This window comes from Thunnus albacares, chromosome 23 (assembly GCF_914725855.1).
Source record: "Thunnus albacares chromosome 23, fThuAlb1.1, whole genome shotgun sequence".
Lineage (NCBI taxonomy): Eukaryota > Metazoa > Chordata > Actinopteri > Scombriformes > Scombridae > Thunnus > Thunnus albacares.
The window spans coordinates 2,915,898-2,934,938 of NC_058128.1; the positions used below are offsets into that span (position 1 = coordinate 2,915,898).

The 19,041-nt window shown below is 40.0% G+C and overlaps 2 protein-coding genes across 4 annotated transcripts; both read left to right on the plus strand.

The window, feature by feature from the left end:
• On the plus strand, positions 1-10,713 carry cct2 (chaperonin containing TCP1, subunit 2 (beta)). The gene is made up of 16 exons (XM_044343649.1): positions 1-106; positions 1,281-1,355; positions 1,474-1,539; positions 1,826-1,937; positions 2,403-2,479; positions 2,798-2,910; positions 4,439-4,641; positions 4,725-4,825; positions 6,653-6,780; positions 6,922-7,025; positions 7,756-7,875; positions 7,962-8,090; positions 9,188-9,291; positions 9,618-9,717; positions 9,934-10,075; positions 10,291-10,713. The coding sequence occupies exons 1-16, from the start codon at positions 104-106 to the stop codon at positions 10,319-10,321; spliced, it is 1,608 nt and encodes a 535-aa protein (XP_044199584.1). The 5' UTR covers positions 1-103; the 3' UTR covers positions 10,322-10,713.
• Positions 10,714-10,802: 89 nt separating this feature from the next.
• On the plus strand, positions 10,803-18,995 carry nots (nothepsin). 3 transcript variants are annotated; one of them, XM_044343653.1, is made up of 9 exons: positions 10,803-12,033; positions 12,862-13,042; positions 13,625-13,742; positions 14,254-14,372; positions 15,836-16,035; positions 17,606-17,731; positions 18,066-18,210; positions 18,361-18,459; positions 18,762-18,995. In XM_044343653.1, exons 1-9 carry the CDS (start codon positions 11,975-11,977, stop codon positions 18,936-18,938), a joined length of 1,224 nt encoding a protein of 407 aa, XP_044199588.1. In that variant the 5' UTR covers positions 10,803-11,974; the 3' UTR covers positions 18,939-18,995. The 3 variants fall into 3 exon arrangements, with proteins under 3 accessions (XP_044199588.1, XP_044199585.1, XP_044199587.1); XM_044343650.1 differs by having other exon boundaries at positions 18,361-18,790; XM_044343652.1 differs by lacking the exon at positions 10,803-12,033 and having other exon boundaries at positions 12,721-13,042; positions 18,361-18,790.
• The last annotated feature ends 46 nt before the right edge of the window (positions 18,996-19,041 follow it).

A 19,041-nucleotide genomic window follows, 5' to 3' on the forward strand; every position in this document is an offset into this window, starting at 1 on the left:
GTATTTTCCATGAACCGCATTGAACGCAGCGTTACGTTTTTACGTAACTGCGTCACTCTCCTGTCCAGCCCTTCTTCTGTGCACGTCCTGAATCACAGACATCATGGTGAGCTTTTACATTTATTTGTTCTCTTTTAAACCGATGTGAGCAGCTAAAATCCCAACGTAGCTTCTCATTTACACGAGGATAAGCTCACATAGACTCTGTTTAACAGTTAACACGCTGTTTGTGTTGTCTGTAGCGCCCGTTTAGCTCGCTGTTAGCTGGAGATGCTACCCGGCGAGCGTAAGCACATGGGCGTTATGACTGCGCTAGCGGCTAAGCTAACCGCTTCAGTGCTGCTGTTGTAAAACATAATAAAAGCTCCGGTGAGCTGTCGGCTTTGCAGCAGCTACAGTTACATTAAGTGATACGTTTAAGATGTGAGTTTAGGCTGCATTTATTCCTGCTTGTCCCTTATAGCTGACTCATTAGCATGCTAGGTTAGCTTGTCATTCGGGCTTTGTGGTTGTCAGAGAAACTAATGAGCGATTATTACACATTATTTATTAAATATTGAGAAGAATAATAAACACAACATGTCAGAGATAAATAACAAAGCTTGTTCTGCCTTTAAAGGTTAACTGTTCGCTAAGTTATCGGCAGTTTCTTTTTTTTTTTTTTAATTTTCTGAACACTTTGTCTGAAAGCTTCTAGCGGTTTCTAGGATGAGAGGCTGCTGCTTTCAAGGGTGCTCGGAATAAATAGTTCCGTACACGCCTTAATTTAGCTCCAGTCGCATACACAACCCCAAAATGACTGGTACTTCATGAAACATCAAAAAAGAATGGAAAGTGCCAATTATAGCTGCAACAATTCAATTAATTGCCAACTATTTTGATAATAATAGTAATTTTTTAAGAAGAAAATGTCCAATTTCTCTGATTTCAGCTTCTCAAATGTGAATATTTCCTGGTTTCTTTAGTCCTCTATGACTATAAATTGAATGTCTTTGGGTTGTGGACTAAACAAGACATCTGAGGACGTCATCTTGGGCTTTGGGAAACAGTGATCGACATTTTTCACAATTTTATGACATTTTATGGAGCAAACAATAAATCGAATAATCTAGAAAATGACCGTTAGTTGCAGCCTTACTTTGATTTTCCAGTTCATTAGGTCAACTAAGCTAAAACGTATTAGTCTTAGTTTTAACAGCCCTGCAGCCCCTGTCTGTAATTGCAATGTATGTGATGATATAGATTGATTGATGTGGTGATTAATTGACGTCTCTCTGTAGGCGTCCTTATCGATGGCCCCCGTCAACATCTTCAAACATGGAGCTGATGAAGAGAAAGCTGAGACTGCACGACTGGTGTGTTTGTACATCTTGAGTTTTTATTCTGATATTCACTCCTTTTATATTAGAAAACTTCTATTTTTTATAAAATTCCACCTATAAACTGTTTGGTTTGTGTGTGTTTTCTCTGCAGTCGTCCTTCATTGGCGCCATCGCCATCGGAGATCTGGTGAAGAGCACTCTGGGACCAAAGGGGATGGTAACGTTTTTTATTTTACCGATTCCAGTTTTGTTTGTGGATTTTTTAAAAAAAAATTCTGGTTTGTCTTAAATTTAACCAAGAAAACAAAATGAAAAAAATGTTAAACTCAAATATTTTCATAAAAAGTCATTTTCTGTTTTCAGTTATTTTCTGCTTGTTTCTCGTGATTTGGACGTGTGTTCGCTTTAGTTTCAGCTCTTGTCTTGACTTGACAATATTAGTGATAGTATAAAGCAACTATAATCTATATAATCATCATATTTCTCCTCGTCTTTGCTTCCAGGATAAGATCTTGCTCGGCGGAGGGAAGGGCGGCTCGGTGACGGTGACCAACGACGGCGCGACCATCCTGAAAGCCATCGGAGTCGACAACCCTGCCGCCAAAGTTCTGGTTGGTGAGTGAAGCTGCAACCAACAGATCTTTGTCATTTTTGCAGATGATTGATCGACAGACGAGTCAATTAATCATCTAAACGTAACTCTAATCATTTGTTCAGTGACTGAAAAACTAAATCAGCAACAATTTTGATCATTTTTAAAGTTAAAGTGACAGTTTAATGTTGACATTTTTGGGTTTTAGACGGTTTGTTTTGGGCCAAACGAGACGTTTGAAGACGTCACCACAGACTCTGACATTTTACAGGCTGAATTATTAATTAATAGATGCAATTGATCAGCTTGTGTTTCATGTGTCTGCTGTCGTGTTGCCGTCTCATCAGCGTTAACAGTAAAGTGAAATATGATGCTATAAAAGTATTGATCTTTTTTCCTCCGTCCAACAACCACATGAGTCAAAGTAATTAATGAATTTTCTTCTATTGATGATAAATGTGAGGTGTTTGGTGTTTGTGTGTTTCCAGACATGTCGAAGGTTCAGGACGATGAAGTCGGAGACGGAACAACGTCCGTTACTGTTCTGGCCGCCGAGCTGCTGCGGGTAAAAACCTGTCTGACTGTTTCCTGTATATGAAAATATAATGATTTAGTTTATTAGACACAACAAAACGGAGCTCAGGTCAAAGATACCCACAAAATATCAAGAACACGTTAAACTCAAAGACTTGTTTCCATCATGGTCGACGCCACGAGTCCAAATCCTAAAATACATATTTATAAGATTACAAACAAATGAACTAAGATTATGGGATTATACTTTTTAATTTCCATAAACCATCATTTAAATGTCTTTATTAAACTTAATATGAGACAGTAGTTTATTCCGCTGACCTTTAACCCCCCACTGTTGACATCACAGGAGGCGGAGCTTCTGATCGCCAAGAAGATTCACCCACAGACCATCATCTCTGGCTGGAGGAAGGCCACGCAGGTCGCCAGAGACGCTCTGAGGGAGGCCGCTGTGGATCACAGGTGACTTCAGCTGATATGAATCATTATTTATCACACTGAACACAAACAATACGACAGCTCTGCTATAAACGCTGCTGTTACAAAGAGAATAAAGGTTCAGGTTTTGTTGATACTGTCAGAAAGGTGATAATTCTACTTTGTTTATATAGATGAGAGTTGCAAAATATTAGGAACACTTTTCAATATAACGCTCCAGTTCACCAGCAGCACCCACTAAGACCTCAATAATAAACATAAAGTAGAATCATCACCTTTCTGACAATGTCAATAAAAACTGAAAATGTAAAAGTTTCATAAATGCAGAATTTATGGCAGAGTTGTTGGATTGGATTATAATGTAAATTAGGCAGTTAGTGTATATAAACACTCACAGATCCCTGAAGACTGCAGACATTCAAGTCTGCTGCTTTAATGAGAATAAACCTTCCACATGAGAACAGAAACACAGGTTAAAGGACGAGTTCACTGTGTTTCTAGTGTGTCTATAAACCAGCAGTCAGGTGTCTGTAATCATTCCTCCTGTTCATACTGGATATTAAAAGATCCTTCAAATGTGCTTTCAATGGAAGTGATGGAGGATAAAATCCACAGTGTGTCCACACAGTCATTTAAAAGTCTGTGTGAAGCTTCTATTCAGCTTCAGCAGTCTGAGTTAGTCATATCAAGTGGATATCTGACACATTTACAGTCTTTTTAGCATCAAATTCCCTCTTTGTGTTTCCTCGGACAGTGTTTCCCTGTTGAGCTGCAGGTGGAAGTATAGTAACAAAAAGACTTTGGCACTAAAAAGACTGTAACGTTGAAAGATATCTACTTGATTTGACTCATTTGGACGCTGAAGCTTCATATTAGCTTCAGATAAACTTCTGATGGTCAGTATGAACAGGAGGAATGATTACAGCAAGAAAAACAGCTTTAATGTTCATTTAGACTCCTGACTGTTGGTTTAAGACACTTGAAAAACTGTGAAATCGTCCTTTAAAGTGTATGAAATCAGAAAAATTACATATCGACTGAAATGAACATGTTTCAGGAAACAAAGTGAAAATGTACAACTTTATTATATTGTGAATCATATAGATTTTCTTTTATTTATTCCCCATTCCTCTGTTTTATATTTTATTTTTTAAATTTTCTCCCTGGTATATCAGGTGATTCTTACTAACGCTTAACTATCAGCAATTAAAACAAAACTAAACTCAACACACTGATTCAGGAAACACACATTTATTTATCCTGGAATGAAGTGTGTGTGAGTTTGTTTTTTAACCAACAAAACCGTCTGTTGTGTTTAGTTTTTAGTAGGAAAATCATCAGTTTTTCAGTTAAACGCCTCAAAACAGATTCAGTCTGTCAGATTCTGCAGCTCAAGTTCCTTCAAAATCATAAAAGTCGCATGAAATTAGTGAACCCGGCAGCTGAAATTGTTAATTTGACATCATCAGTTAATTTATTCGTTATTTGTGCGTCTCCCTCCTCCTCCTCCTCCTCCTCTATCTCTGCCTCGTCGTCCTCCCGGTCTCCGTAGCAACGACCCGGCTCGTTTCAAGGAGGACCTGTTGAACATCTCCCGCACCACGCTGTCCTCCAAGCTGCTGACTCACCACAAAGATCACTTCGCCCAGCTGGCCGTGGACGCCGTCATGAGGCTGAAGGGCTCCGGCAACCTGGAGGCCATCCACATCATCAAGAAGCTGGGAGGAAGCCTCACCGACTCCTACCTGGACGAAGGTGAGGCCGTGTGACATCATCTGGTTTCCTCATTACATTCTGCTGTGATGTCACGCGTGACTCGGCTGTGTGCTTCGTTCCAGGTTTCCTGTTGGACAAGAAGATCGGAGTGAACCAGCCAAAGAGGATGGAGAACGCCAACATCCTGATCGCCAACACCGGCATGGACACCGACAAGATCAAGGTACGCACACGCACACACACACACACACACACACTGTAGCAGTACTAATCCTCTAAAAAGCCTTAAAACTCACTTAAATGAGGCCGTTGTGGTTCTATAGTCGCGTTTTTACCGCAGGAGCTTTGGGGGCGGGGTTTACAGGGATGACCGTCGCTGATTGGTCAAACACACACACAGCAAGGCTGCTTAAACTTGTGCATCGCTTCATTCACAAAACAAGGAAGTACTCGAACGAGGGGAGGACATTTCTCTTCGTTTAAAAGTAAAGTTGGGCTTCGTTGTCGGCTTCCTGACCCCTAAATTCCACCGGGCGCACCGCAGCGCGTTTCAGAAGCGGCTCTCCGCTCCGCTGCGCTAAAGATAGACGCCTCGTCTATTTTTTTTTTATGGAAGCCGCGTCAAGCAGCACAGAGCAGATGGAGCTGGGCAGGAAGTCAGACACAGAAACAGCATTGAGCATCCGGTCAATTTTCAAAATAAAACACCCCGTGCAGACTCCTGGTCGTATATCAACAATAAACACAATTAAAACAGACAAAGAAACCATTAACTACGTCACCTCATTAAGCACAGCAGAAGCACAAAGATCAAGGAAAATGACCAAATCAATGAAAGCTGAGCAAGTTAATGAAATTGGACAGTTTAGTTGCCCTGCTACTGCAGTAATTACGGTAGCCTTAAGACACTGTCAGCTTTGACTAGGCTGCTGTAATTACTGTAGCAGGAGTGCAACTGACTTTAAACGGCGGATGGCTTCCTCGCGGTGAAGACGCTCCGCTTCTGACGCGCTCCCGGTGGAATAGGGCGCCGTGCAGAGGACGGAGCAAAATGGCGTCGGAGCCGGAAAGAGAGAGCTGAGACAGCGGTGGTCGAGCGAGGAGAGGGAGCGGCGGTAGAGAGAAGCCCATGGTTACGTTCTAAAACAGAAACAAATAATCATCAAACACTCTGTTCTCTCTGCGTTTCTCCTCTTCATTCCTTCATCACATCCGACTAATAACAGCAGGACGGATCAGCGCTGTTTCTTCTTCATGTGTGAATTCTGCGTTTCAAGCATGTCGGCCATTTTTTAAATTCTTCATGGTTCCTCAGATATGATGGAAACACCAACAGGATGCACAACAAGGACTCAAAGTTCCAGGTTTAGAACTTAACACTCGCTTGCTTCAGTATATTAAGGCTGCAAATAAACAAATATTTTAATTATCTATTAATCTGTTGATTATTTTCACTATTAATCAATTACTTGTTTGATCTATAAAAGGTTTGAACATTTCTCAAAGCCCCAACATTCAAACTAAAATGTCTTGTTTTGTCCCGACTGTCAGTCCATAATAATAATAATAATAATAATAATAATAATAATAATAATAATAATAATAATACCTTTTTATTCATAAAGCAAAACAAGTTACAAAGTACTTTTACATAAAATGAAGATGTTCAGTTTACAGTCATAGAAGAAGAAACCAGAAAATATTCACATTTAAGAAAATAGAACCAGATCATTTTAGTATTATTTCCTAAAAATTGACTCAAAATGATTAATAATTATCATAATAGTTTGAGATTCATTTTCTGTCAATCAATTTATTGATAAATCGATTAATTGTTGCACCTCTAGAGAGTCTCAACTGATCCTAATGATCAGTATCAGCTGGTTTAAAGGATCAGTGTCGGCTGATCGATAACGATCGTCTCTTTACGCCGTTGTGTTTCTCGTTGTCGCAGCGTTTTTCACATCAGTGAACGTGAGGAATTATTTGGGCACAGCTGAGTTTAGAAATTGATTTTTTGTTTCCTGAACGTTCGTTCTGTGCGTCTCAGATCTTCGGCTCCAGGGTTCGTGTCGACTCGACGGCGAAGGTTGCAGAGATCGAACTCGCAGAGAAAGAGAAGATGAAGGAGAAGGTCGAACGAATCCTGAAACACGGAATCAACTGCTTCATCAACAGGTACGTAAACACGCACGCACACACGCACACACACACACACACACGCACACGCACGCAGGTACAGATCAGCGGGTTGGTGTCCAGCAGGAGGCGCCGCGTGTGAAGAAACTCCTTCATCTCTTCTTCTTTCTCTCCTCGCAGACAGTTGATCTATAACTACCCGGAGCAGCTGTTCGCTCAGGCTGGCGTCATGGCCATCGAACACGCTGACTTCGCCGGCGTTGAGCGCCTCGCTCTGGTCACTGGTACGAACACACACACACACACACACACACACACACACACACACGTCCTGTCAGTGTCAAGTTTATTTGTCATGTTATCATATAAGATACAATCACAGTGAAATGTGTCATTAAATTTGTTTATTTTTTGTCTTTTGAGCGTCTTGAACAATATTTAATTACTTTTTTAACTGTTTTTATTATGAACGGTTATTTGTAACTGTATATTTATATTTTGTAGGGACGTTTACTTGTCTTGTTTGTTTGTTTTTTGTCAGTTTTAAAAGGCTTTCAGACTTTATTAATGCTTTCACAGTTTTATTTCCAACATATCTTGTCTGTTTTATTATTGTAGTTTTTATATAAATATTATAATATTGTTGTTTTTTTAATGTAATTGTCTGATTTCTCACTGCAGGACGGTTTATTTATCTGAAATGTTTTAATCCTGGTTGAATCATGTAAAACACTTTGTATTTTTTTGTGTTGTTGTTTTGAAAGGTGTAAATTAATTATCATTATTAGTATTGATTTCAAACAGGTTTTATAATAAAAAGCCGTCATGTAACACGTCGAGTCACTTAAAGGTTCAAACAATCAGTGAAATTAATTTATTATAAATATCAACTGAACTGTTTCAGGTAATATAAAACAGGTTTCTGTTTCTAGTACTGAACCTCAGATTCAGACACACAGGTTACAGCCGATCAGCTGATCAGTTGATTGATTAACCGTGTGTGTGTGTGTTTAGGCGGGGAGATCACCTCCACCTTCGACCATCCTGAGATGGTGAAGCTCGGTCACTGCAAGCTGATCGAGGAGGTGATGATCGGAGAGGACACGCTCCTCCACTTCTCTGGAGTCGCCATGGGTACGTACACACACACACAAACGATATGTATGTCTGCGTGTCCGTGAGACTTGACCTCTGACCCCCTCGTCCTCTCCTCCCTTCAGGTGAGGCGTGCACCATCATCCTGCGAGGAGCGACTCAGCAGATTCTGGACGAGGCGGAGCGCTCGCTGCACGACGCTCTGTGTGTGTTAGCTCAGACTGTGAAGGAGCCGCGCACCGTCTACGGAGGAGGTACGCGCACACGCACGCACACACACACACACACACACACACACACACACACACACACACACACACACACACACACACACTGCATATAGGGGGTGATGAGTGCTGCAGAGCCGAAACAATTAGTCGGCGAAATTAATCATCACATTTGATCATTTGTCTTTTTTATGCCAAAATGCAAAATTCATTGGTTTCAGCTTCAGTTTTCTGTGATGGTAAATTGAATATCTTTGAGTTTTGGACAAAATAAACCATTAAATTATGTCAGCTGGTGTTCTGGGACATTGTGATGGGCGTTTTTCACCAAAAGAAAACAAAAAAACAGATTATTTCATTATGAAACCAGGATTCCCAAGGTCGTTTAAAGGTATAAAGGGCTTTTTCGATTAATTGTTTGATCTATGAAATGTCAGAAAATAGGGGAAAATTACTGTTATAATTTCCTAGAGTCCAAGTTGACATCTTGTCCAGAATCCAAAGATATTCAATTTACTATCATCTATGACAAAGAAAGGCATCAAACTGTCACATCTGAGAAACTGAAACCAGCTTATTCTCGGCATTTTTGCTTAAAAAAGTGATTGAAACGATTATTCACTTATCAACATAGTTGATGATTAATTTTCTGTCAGTCAACAATTAATTGACTTTTCATTGCAGCTCTATTGTTATTACAGTTGTTATGATTTTATTACGTTGTGTTTGTCCTCCATACCCTGTCATTCATGGTCCTAAGTCAATAAATGAATCGATCATATCAATCAAAAACAAAGAATGTTGCTAACAGATGCATGTATGCAGTGTAAATAGTGCCACAGAGAAGCATGACTGCAACATGTCATGTGACTTGTTGTAACGTGTGATTTATACGGTGGCACTAAATTCATCCTCAGCACAACGTCTTATTAATAATTAATAATATTAATATTCAACTTTACTGACAGCTGAGATAAATAAAATGTCTGACGTGAGATAACCAATCAAACTTGAACTTTAACACACTTAACTTCTGCCTCTGTAATGGTCGAGCAAGACGGTGGCACTAATCACCCTCCATACACGTAACATACACTCATGCTGACCTGCTGTCTCTCCGTCAGGCTGCTCTGAGATGCTGATGGCCAAGGTGGTGAGTGATCTGGCCAATAGGACGCCAGGGAAGGAGGCGGTTGCCATGGAGTCATTCGCCAAGGCTCTGAGGATGGTACGAACACGTCTGTCTGGTTTTAGGAGCATATAACTGTAAATCCATCCCCGCTGAACGTTTTCCAGAACAAAACATCACATTTTGGATCAATTTTTGACCTTCCAGGAAACTGAAGATGCTTAAGTGGGTTTAGTTGGTTTTTGTGGTGTTTTAATGGGTTTTGTACTGGAAAACGATGAGTCACATCTCTCAAAAATATGACTTGACCATTTAGTTTTGAATAGATGATTAACTTTAGCTGTAGAGGATCAATAAAACTGTAAAAATCTGACAGACTGTAATTGATCAGAGATCCTCAATCTGTACTTTTTTTTCTCCTCCAGCTGCCGACCATCATCGCTGACAACGCCGGCTACGACAGCGCCGACCTGGTGGCTCAACTGAGAGCCGCACACCAGGACAACAAGACCACCTTCGGACTGAGTGAGTGAACTCTACACATGATAATTAATGAATAACATAATATAATGAACTTTATTTATATAGAACTGTCTTAACAAAGTTTCAAAGTGCTTCACAGAAAAAGAAGAAATAATTAATTCTGGAGCCATTTCTTTAACTTCACTGGGTTCATATATGTGTCTGTATTGTGTTTTTGAGTTAACATTCGTGTGTGTGTGTGTGTGTGTTTGCCTGCAGACATGTCCGAGGGCTCAGTGGGCAACATGACGGAGCTCGGGATCACAGAGTCGTTCCAGGTGAAGCGTCAGGTGCTGCTGAGCGCCTCCGAGGCCGCTGAGATGATTCTGAGAGTCGACAACATCATCAAAGCTGCACCCAGGTCAGACCGTCACAACATGTTACTGTTTAATTAAAGGACGAGTTAGCAGTTTTTCATGTGTGTCTTAAACCAGCAGTCACGTGTCCATATAAACAGTGAAAGAGGTTTTCCTCACTAAGGAAAAAATTGTGAACCCGTCCTTTTACACCTCTGACTAACAGGGTCTCTACACGTCGGCCTGTTTTACTGAGAGTTGTTTTGTTTGTGTTTTGCAGGAAGAGAGTTCCTGACCATCACCCCTGCTAGAGGAAGAGGAGGATGAAGGGGGAGGGATCAGTTTTGTTATTTATCACCTCTGTGTAGTTGAAATTAAAGAGACGCTCCGCTGTTTTGTTTTCTTTTCTCTGTTAAAATCACTGTGGAAGCACTGCACAGGCTAGCTGGCTAACGCTAGCTAACCATCAGCTAACTTCAGTGGCTCTGCTAATGCTAGCAAGACAGAAGCTAACAGTAACTTACTGTGAAACTATTGATGAAATGTAGCTCAGTACGAGTTTGTGATGCTAACATTAGCTGAGGTCACAGCACTTGCTGGAGGCTGGTTATGCTAACGTTAGCCAGTTGGCGCCAACACGCTTAGAACAGAAACGTTTGGACGTTGTTTGTTTTGTTTACTGAAATAAATGAACCAATCCTGATCAGTCGTAGTGTTTGGTGTATTTGTGTGTCTGTTGTCGTAGTTTCATTAGTTTTTACTAACTTGTGTTCAAATTCTTAATTTGTTTAAGAAGAACCAAAATATGTGGCTAAGGCTACGTGTAGCACTCACTCATTCCTGTTAGCTGCATTGCTAGCTCTGGAGCTAACCAAACCAACCATTAACTTTAAATCACGTTAAATATTTCTAGCTGCTAGTACAAACTGTTTTAAAACTAACTTTAGACAACATAGCTGTTTTTTTGTTTTTTTTTCAATGAACTGATTGTATTAAACTTGAATTGTATTTATATTAAAATGCTAATAATGGTAGCTATGTAGCAGTTTTTGGATAATAGTGTAGTATTTTTGTGCTGGAGATATCAGTCATCCTTACAAGGAATATAGAGAACCAACAATCTGATGAGGAAAGTTAGGGGACTTTTTCAGTGAGTGTTCATTGTGATTTAGTGAAAACTTTCTGCCTCATCAGGTCAGAACGACTGAGGTCTCAGAGTGTCAACACAGGAATTACTCAACCAAACCATCCACACAAAAACCACTCAGCATTCAGGAAGGTTGAGTTTTTATTAAACATCATATACAGAAAGGAACTGACTAAAGTTGTCTTTTTTTAAACATACTAACGATAGTTACATGTATAGAGCAAGTTTCAATGAATAAGTACAAAGAGTTTCCAAAAGTCAGGAAATTCAAAGGGTCATTTGCAAGAGGTAGAACGACTATTGTAAATATAAATTTAATATAAACCCCCCACCCAGCTGCTGTCAATCAAACACTGACACACCAACCTCCACCTGGCTGAGAAAAAAAGGAGCATTTCAGATATTTACCCAATAATATAAAATTACATTATTAACAATACATTTAAAAAAAAGCATGTTGACATTATTTTTGACTGCAAAGACGGGTGATGAAATGTTATTTGAGTTTTGACTAAATCAGATTTTTTAGTTAAAATGAAAACTAACCAAGAAGACAGGAAAACTACAAAGGAGGTCTGAATACAACGCTCAGGAAACCTTTAGATGCTTACAGTTTGTGATCTTTTATTCAAATCAGATGTATTGATGCAGCAACTTTGAAATGCTAGATGTATGCGGGTGAGTTTTTGGGGTGGATTTTCTCACATTTTCACTAAAGACTTCCAATCAGAGTAGACATGAACCCTGATAAACTCCTCGACGTCTGCCAACCAGCTGTCTGACTCAGACTGACGGACGGATTCAGAGACAAGACACGATGAAGCTGCTGTTGGTGGTTCTGTTGTTGTGGACATGGACGAGCTCGGCGGTGGTCAGGTAGGAAAAATACACCTTAACTGAGTTTAACTCTCTTTGTAGATTCGATTAGTGCGTGTGTTTGTTTGGCTGGATGAGCCTGCAGCCAGGTTTTATACTATAGTTTTTACAGCAATTTATTTGGTTGAAACCTGAAATTGAGTTTAAAGACTTTTCTCAGATGTCTGACCTCATTCCCCGATTTTTAGATTAAATTTGTATTCATTTATTTATTTTTTTATAGTTAACTTTTATTCTTTTCTGTTCGTTTCTGTTCAAATTCATCTCACGGTCCCAAAACACTTCAAGCTTGAACCAAGGTTTCTTTTTACCAGAAAGTGTTTTAATATTCCAGGTTTTTTTTTTCCAGAAATGATTGTCAACAAGGTAATAAAACCTCTTTTTTGAACCACAAGTCTATTTTGCATTCATAAGTGCCTCATCAGTCATTAATAAATGAGTGATCAACCATCAGTGAAGCTTTCAGAGAGCAGAGAGAGTTTATTCTTTAGGTTTCATACTGTTTGTTTATGAGGTAAAATATTCACAAACACACTATATCATGATTTTAGGTCATTTTATTTAACAATAATAATAATATGCAATGGTATTTTTTCCAAAAATATATTTTTAATATGCAAAACTGTACGAGCTGCACAAAAATAAATAAACAAATGAAGTTTTTGCATTGGAACCATCATTTTAGGAAGAGTCATAACATTGTAAAAACTGGTTTGTTTTACACTAGAAAATGTAAAGTGTCCATTTCTATCTAGGAATTATTCTCATTAAGGTGATAAAACGTCAACCACTGGGACAAATGTGGATAAATGTTGCCCCACCATGCAGGGTTCCTCTGAGGCGGGTGCCTTCGATTCGTACCCAGCTACGAGCCGACGGATTGCTGGGGGAGTTCCTGAAGGATCACCGTCCTGACATGTTTAACCGGCGCTACACTCAGTGTTTTCCTCCTGGAACACCATCACTGCGACTCGGACGCTCCAGCGAGAAGATCTACAACTTCATGGACGTAAGAGCAATAACACTGACTGTCAGGTTCAGAGGTTGCTGGTTTAAATCCCACAGCTGGTAGGGAAAAATGAAGAGCTAAAAATTCCCTCCAACAGCTCCTCTTTCTTTAGGATCTGCAGACCCCCGACCCTGCAGACATGCATATTTGTTTTTGATCAAAGTATATTTTAAAACATCCACAGATCGATTTTTTGAACTTGCTGCAGTGCTTTAAATACTTCTGTGGGGGTCTTGTGCCTTCTATGTGGAGATTTTTTATGAGATCATAGCATCCGTCAAATTATTATGACGAGTTCTTATTAAACATTTAAACAAGCTTTGGTTCCAGCCACAGTATCATTCTTGCTACTACCACCAGATGGTGCCAAAGGAAGACATTTTTAATTCTTCCACACAGCAGCTTTAAAATATAAACTGCCAAACTTTTCTAAAGATGGATTTGTTCAATCGAGGAGGGATATGTACCTTGCTCGAGGGTTTCCTCAGCAGTATTAAGTCAGGCATTAAACCAGCAACCATTTTATGTGTCTTGTGTTTTAAAAAGTAAAACCACAACTATAGTGTGTGTGTGTGTTGTAAGGCTCAGTACTACGGTGAAATCAGTTTGGGGACCCCAGAGCAGAACTTCTCTGTGATTTTTGACACCGGTTCAGCCGACCTCTGGGTGCCGTCGTCCTACTGCGTCAGCCAGTCCTGTGGTACTATGACAATACACAACACACAAGACCATAAAACACTAGTTGCCAAAACTATTTTACCTCATTGAGCAGCTGTTCTGGAGCTTTTTTGAGACTTACAAGACTTACAATCCATATTGGCTTACAAGTTGAACTTGAAAATTCATTCTTGACATTGGGAACATGACAAATGTCAAAGATTTTGACATTGTGACAACTGAGCAAACTCTGTCTGCTGGTGAAGATCATTTGATAAGATGAAAAGCTTCAGAACAGCAACTAAATGGACCTTGAGGTGAAATTGTTTTGTCATCAGCTATTTCCAAAGGTCAAGAATGAACTGTCAACCTCAGTATAACACAACAAAACTCGCCTGTGTTTGAGGGTATTTGTATTTTATAAGAGTTGTGTTTGTGGGTCAGGACAGCATGACTCTGGTTTAGTGTGTCCCTCACTGTGATAAGAAGTTCAAGGCCTCTGTGTGTGTCTGTGTGTGTGTGTGTGTGTGTGTGTGTGTGTGTGTGTTTCACAGCATTGCACAGGCGTTTCAGGGCATTTGAGTCGACTTCGTTCCGTCATGACGGTCGGATGTTTGGGATTCACTACGGATCAGGACACCTGATGGGAGTCATGGCCAGAGACACACTAAAGGTCCATTATTTTCTATTCTATTCTGTTCTACATAAAACTGTACAGTATATATCAAACATGTGCAAAGCATCCATCCATACCATACATCTGCAATATTTCGGGTTCCAGTTCCTGTCTGGCTTTACTATTAACTATCCAATAAAGATGAAAATGCCAAAAAAAAGTACACTCACCTGAGACACATCTGTCTTATTAAATCCTACACTAAACCACTGTACCTTTACTCAAAATTATAACCATCTTTAATCTCAAAGCTTTCTTTTAGGAGGTGCAGGAAGTGTTAATTCAACAATTGACATCAAAGAGGAAAAAATCAATTCTAAGGAATGACCTTGGAATCGATGTTTTGGTCACCGATGTGGAAGGAAAAGTAAAGAAAAAAAGATATATTTTACAGAACATAAAAAGAAACAGTTTTATTTGAAAACATTCAAAAATTAAATTACATTAAAGCCACAACCTGTGTAGAATTGTAACATTTATGACTTTGGAGCTCCCCAGTTGAAGATTTGTTTTGACCCATGTGATTGCTGAAGGATGTATAGTACACTGTTCTGTTGTATTCATTTTACATTTACATTTTATCATTTGGCAGATGCTTTTATCCAAACCGACTTACAAGCAAGGACAGTAACTCTGAAAGATCTGTGGTACAAATTCTCAAGTAGCTGACCAGGTACAAGTGCAATGAGAAAGAGAGCTAGATAGAAGTTTTTATTACATATAATTCTCAAGAAATAACTGAAAGTAGACCAGTGTATGAGAAATCCCATAGACAACAAGAACAAAGAGCTAAAAAGGTTAAAGTACTCAAGTGTTGGCACAAGTCACAAATCAAACAAGATTTTTTTTTCCTCTATGTCCTTTATGAAATGTCAGTAACAAAATGCAATGTGTCGTTATGTATTCATTTCATATCAACTATCAAATATAGGCATTGATGTATATTGACAAGAGAATTTCAGGCTCTCATGTGAGCTACTCTGGAAAAAACACACCCAGACTGTAAAGATGGTGCAGCAGAGAAATGAGTTGCGAGTCCACTCACGTGTCTGGTAGACACACTGGCTTGGCACACAATGCAGCCACAGCCCTTGGATATGAGGGGTAGCATGAAAACAGAGACATAAGCTCTAAGCACTAATCAAAAATCTCACCCTTGAAGCTGCACCTCAGGTTGTCCATATATCTATAAACAGTTTTGGGGGGATACCTAAAAACTGGCAATAATGTTTCAGTTCAAATCATCATGATTTCCAATAGATGCAAGAACTGGTCAGTTAATTCTACAAGAAGTGTCACACATTTGAACACATGAACAATGAGTTTTCAGGCATTTCTTGAATGCACAAAGGGAGACAGTAGACCATATGGAGCTGGGTAGCTCATTCCACCATCTCTTCCACCAGTGGAGGGAGATGAACAGAGGTCTGACATGAATATTCAGTTGTCTTCTGTTCCAGGTTGGGGGTCTGATCACCCAGAATCAGGAGTTCGGGGAGTCGGTCTACGAGCCTGGTGCTGCATTTGTCTCGGCCAGATTCGATGGTGTACTGGGGATGGGTTACCCGTCCCTGGCAGAGATCCTGGGAAACCCTGTTTTCGACAACATGATGGCACAGAAGACGGTGGAGGAGCCTGTCTTCTCTTTCTATCTTAGCAGGTGTGATCTTATCTGACAGATTCACTGTTGAGCTATTTTATTTCTCCAGGGAGACCAGTGGAGACTGTTGCTTCAACCTGTCCAAGTTTCATCATTTTGAACAAGCAACCTTGAAGTCACATTTGCTAGTGGTTTCCAAACTGGAGTCCAAGGTCTTTCTGTAGGTCATCAAGGAAATTATGGGATCTATAGGGTTTCTGGGTTTTCAAGAGTATTCCCAACAGGAATTCCCAGTGGGAGTTCCAGACAATTTCAAGTTATCCAGGAGATTTCTGAGATTTTATTTCAAGACAAGTGCAAGAGTTTCAAGAGGATCCAGAAGGTTACAAAGGTTTATTCTTCAGTCTCTTTGGAGTCCGTCTGGTTCCAGTTGTGTCTAGATGCTCCAGGAGAGTACATCTGTTTTAGTCGGATGATTCCAGATGGATCCTGGGGATTCAAAGGGAGTACAATGGTTCCTCTATGTTTCAAGATTGTCCAGGGTGAACCAGATGGTTTCTGAGAGGCCCACAGGTTTCAAGGGAGATCAGGTTGCAGTGGGGTTTCAGGGCAGAGGTGTGAGGGTTTTGAGGTGGCTACAGGGAGGAATCCAAGACACCAAGGTCCTAGGTCCTAGGATTCTTAGATCCATGGCAAGGGATGGGATACCAGGGATCCAGGAATGTAGTCTAGGATTTAAGGCATGCTCCAAAGCAGAATCTTAAGGTCCAAGAGTCCCACATGGTGTCATGAAGATGGGTGAGTGGAGCAGGTGGACCCAAATGCAGAGATGGCAGGCAAGCAAGATCTGATGCAGAAATATTTAATGCAGAAGTCACAGGAACATACCAGAAACGCAGGAGACACAGACACAGGAACACTAACCAGGAACATGGAATGAACATGGAATAAACGTAGAACAAAAACAATATGAAAGCAGTCGACTCGACCAAGACTGAACTGAAAACTGGACAATAAATACACGGGGAGTGATTGCAAACTAAACACAGGTGAGGGAAACGAGACAAAGGTGAGATACATGAGATAATCAAACACAGGAGGTAAAGGTGACCAGACAAAAGAAGAAAATATTTCAAAATAAAACAGGAACTAAAGTAAACAGACAAGAGGCAACAGACAGGGTGATGCAGGACAGGTGAGAGGAGGTGCACATAAACACAAGAACACACAAGAGAAACAGAAAAAAACAAAACCAGGCAACAAAATAGCAACACTGAAAACTCAAGAAAACAGAATACACAAAGAGTCCAAAACATAAAAGTCCCGGTAGGACGTGACACATGGTCCCTCAGCTTCTCAGAAGGAAGTTTTTCATGGAAGGTTTGATAATCTGCAGACTCCTTGCACGTGGTTTGAGATATTTGGTCTAGAGGGTGTCAGGGAAATCTGAAAGCTGCATGGCATCCAGGGATTTCAAGGGAGTCAGAGAGTTGCAGGAGGTTTCAGTGGACACTGAGGGACTTCAAAAACCTCAGTGATGGAATATGAAAATGTTTTAGAAGAATAAAAACAGAATAAATTGTGTTAAACTGGAATTAGATCACCAATCATTTCATTCTTTTTCCTGCAGGAGAACAACAAGTGGCAACCCAGAGGGAGAACTGTTGCTAGGCGGAACAGATGAGGCGTTGCTCAGTGGACCAATCAACTGGCTCCCTGTGACTGCCAAGGGATACTGGCAGATAAAGATGGACAGGTTTCACACATTTTTATATTTTGTGAATCTGATTAATTAAGTAAGTTTAATCTTTACCCGGAGTCCAAGCCCGGACTCTAAACTAATATTTATTCAATGCTAATTTTCAAAATGTAATTTTTTCTTGATTTTGGTGGTACATACAGCAACTGGTTGGAGGCAGTGCAAGCAAGAATACATAGAGGGAAATAGCAAAATGTCCTAATTTGGGAGGATTTTTGAAACATTTGGGGGTTAGGATCAACATTATTTATTACTGAGATTAAAATTGAAAAACAGGCACTCGCACATCACTCAGAAAACATAACAAAAAAATTATGTGTGTGTGTTTCAGTGTGGCGGTTCAGGGTGTGAGTTCATTCTGTCCTAACAGTTGCCAGGCAATTGTCGATACAGGAACCTCCCTCATTGCTGGACCGACTAATGACATCCTCACCCTCCAGCAGCTGATTGGAGCCTCACCCACAAACATTGGAGAGGTTAAATCTCACATCTCCTAGTTTATCTGAGGACACTGGAAATGTCTGGACTACAGTCTAAACACAAATGGACACAATTAGAAACTGCTGTTGGTGGAATTTCATAACATGTAACCTGATTTGACTTTTACCTTTGTGTGTGTGTTTTAGTTTATTATCGACTGTGTCAGGTTGTCCAGTTTGCCTCATGTGACTTTTGTCCTGGGAGGAACAGAGTACACACTGACTGCTGAGCACTATGTTAGGAAGGTGAGGAAAGTTTATTTGTCTTTCTGTCTGTCTTCTGTCTTCTCTGGGTGGTCTTTCCAACTGGCTCTCAGACTTTTAAATGAACATTCTTTGACATTGCATTCTGGATCCATTCACTTTAGATGTTTTTATGTTTTGTCTTATGTTTTGTGTGTTTTATACCTTTGTCTTAATAACAATATTTCATTGAGTTGTATTTTCATGGTTGAAATGACAAATGAATTTGAACTTTAACATAAATATACAGTATAAAAAACATTCAAAAGCCATTTCTCTATGTGTCCCTTTCTCTCTATTTTCAGGAGATGCTTGGTGACAGAGAGTTGTGTTTCAGTGGTTTCCAGGCTGTGGACATAGTTTCCCCTGAGGGCCCTCTATGGATTCTGGGAGATGTATTTCTGACAGAGTATTACAGCATCTTCGACAGAGGACAGGACCGCATTGGCTTTGCACCTGCAAGGCACCCAACCAAACACTAACCCATCCATATCTGACAGCTGTATGATCAATACATCAATTAAAAGACTTCACCAGCATTTTGTAATTCTTGCAAAGGCACCAACACAAATAGCATTTGTTAGC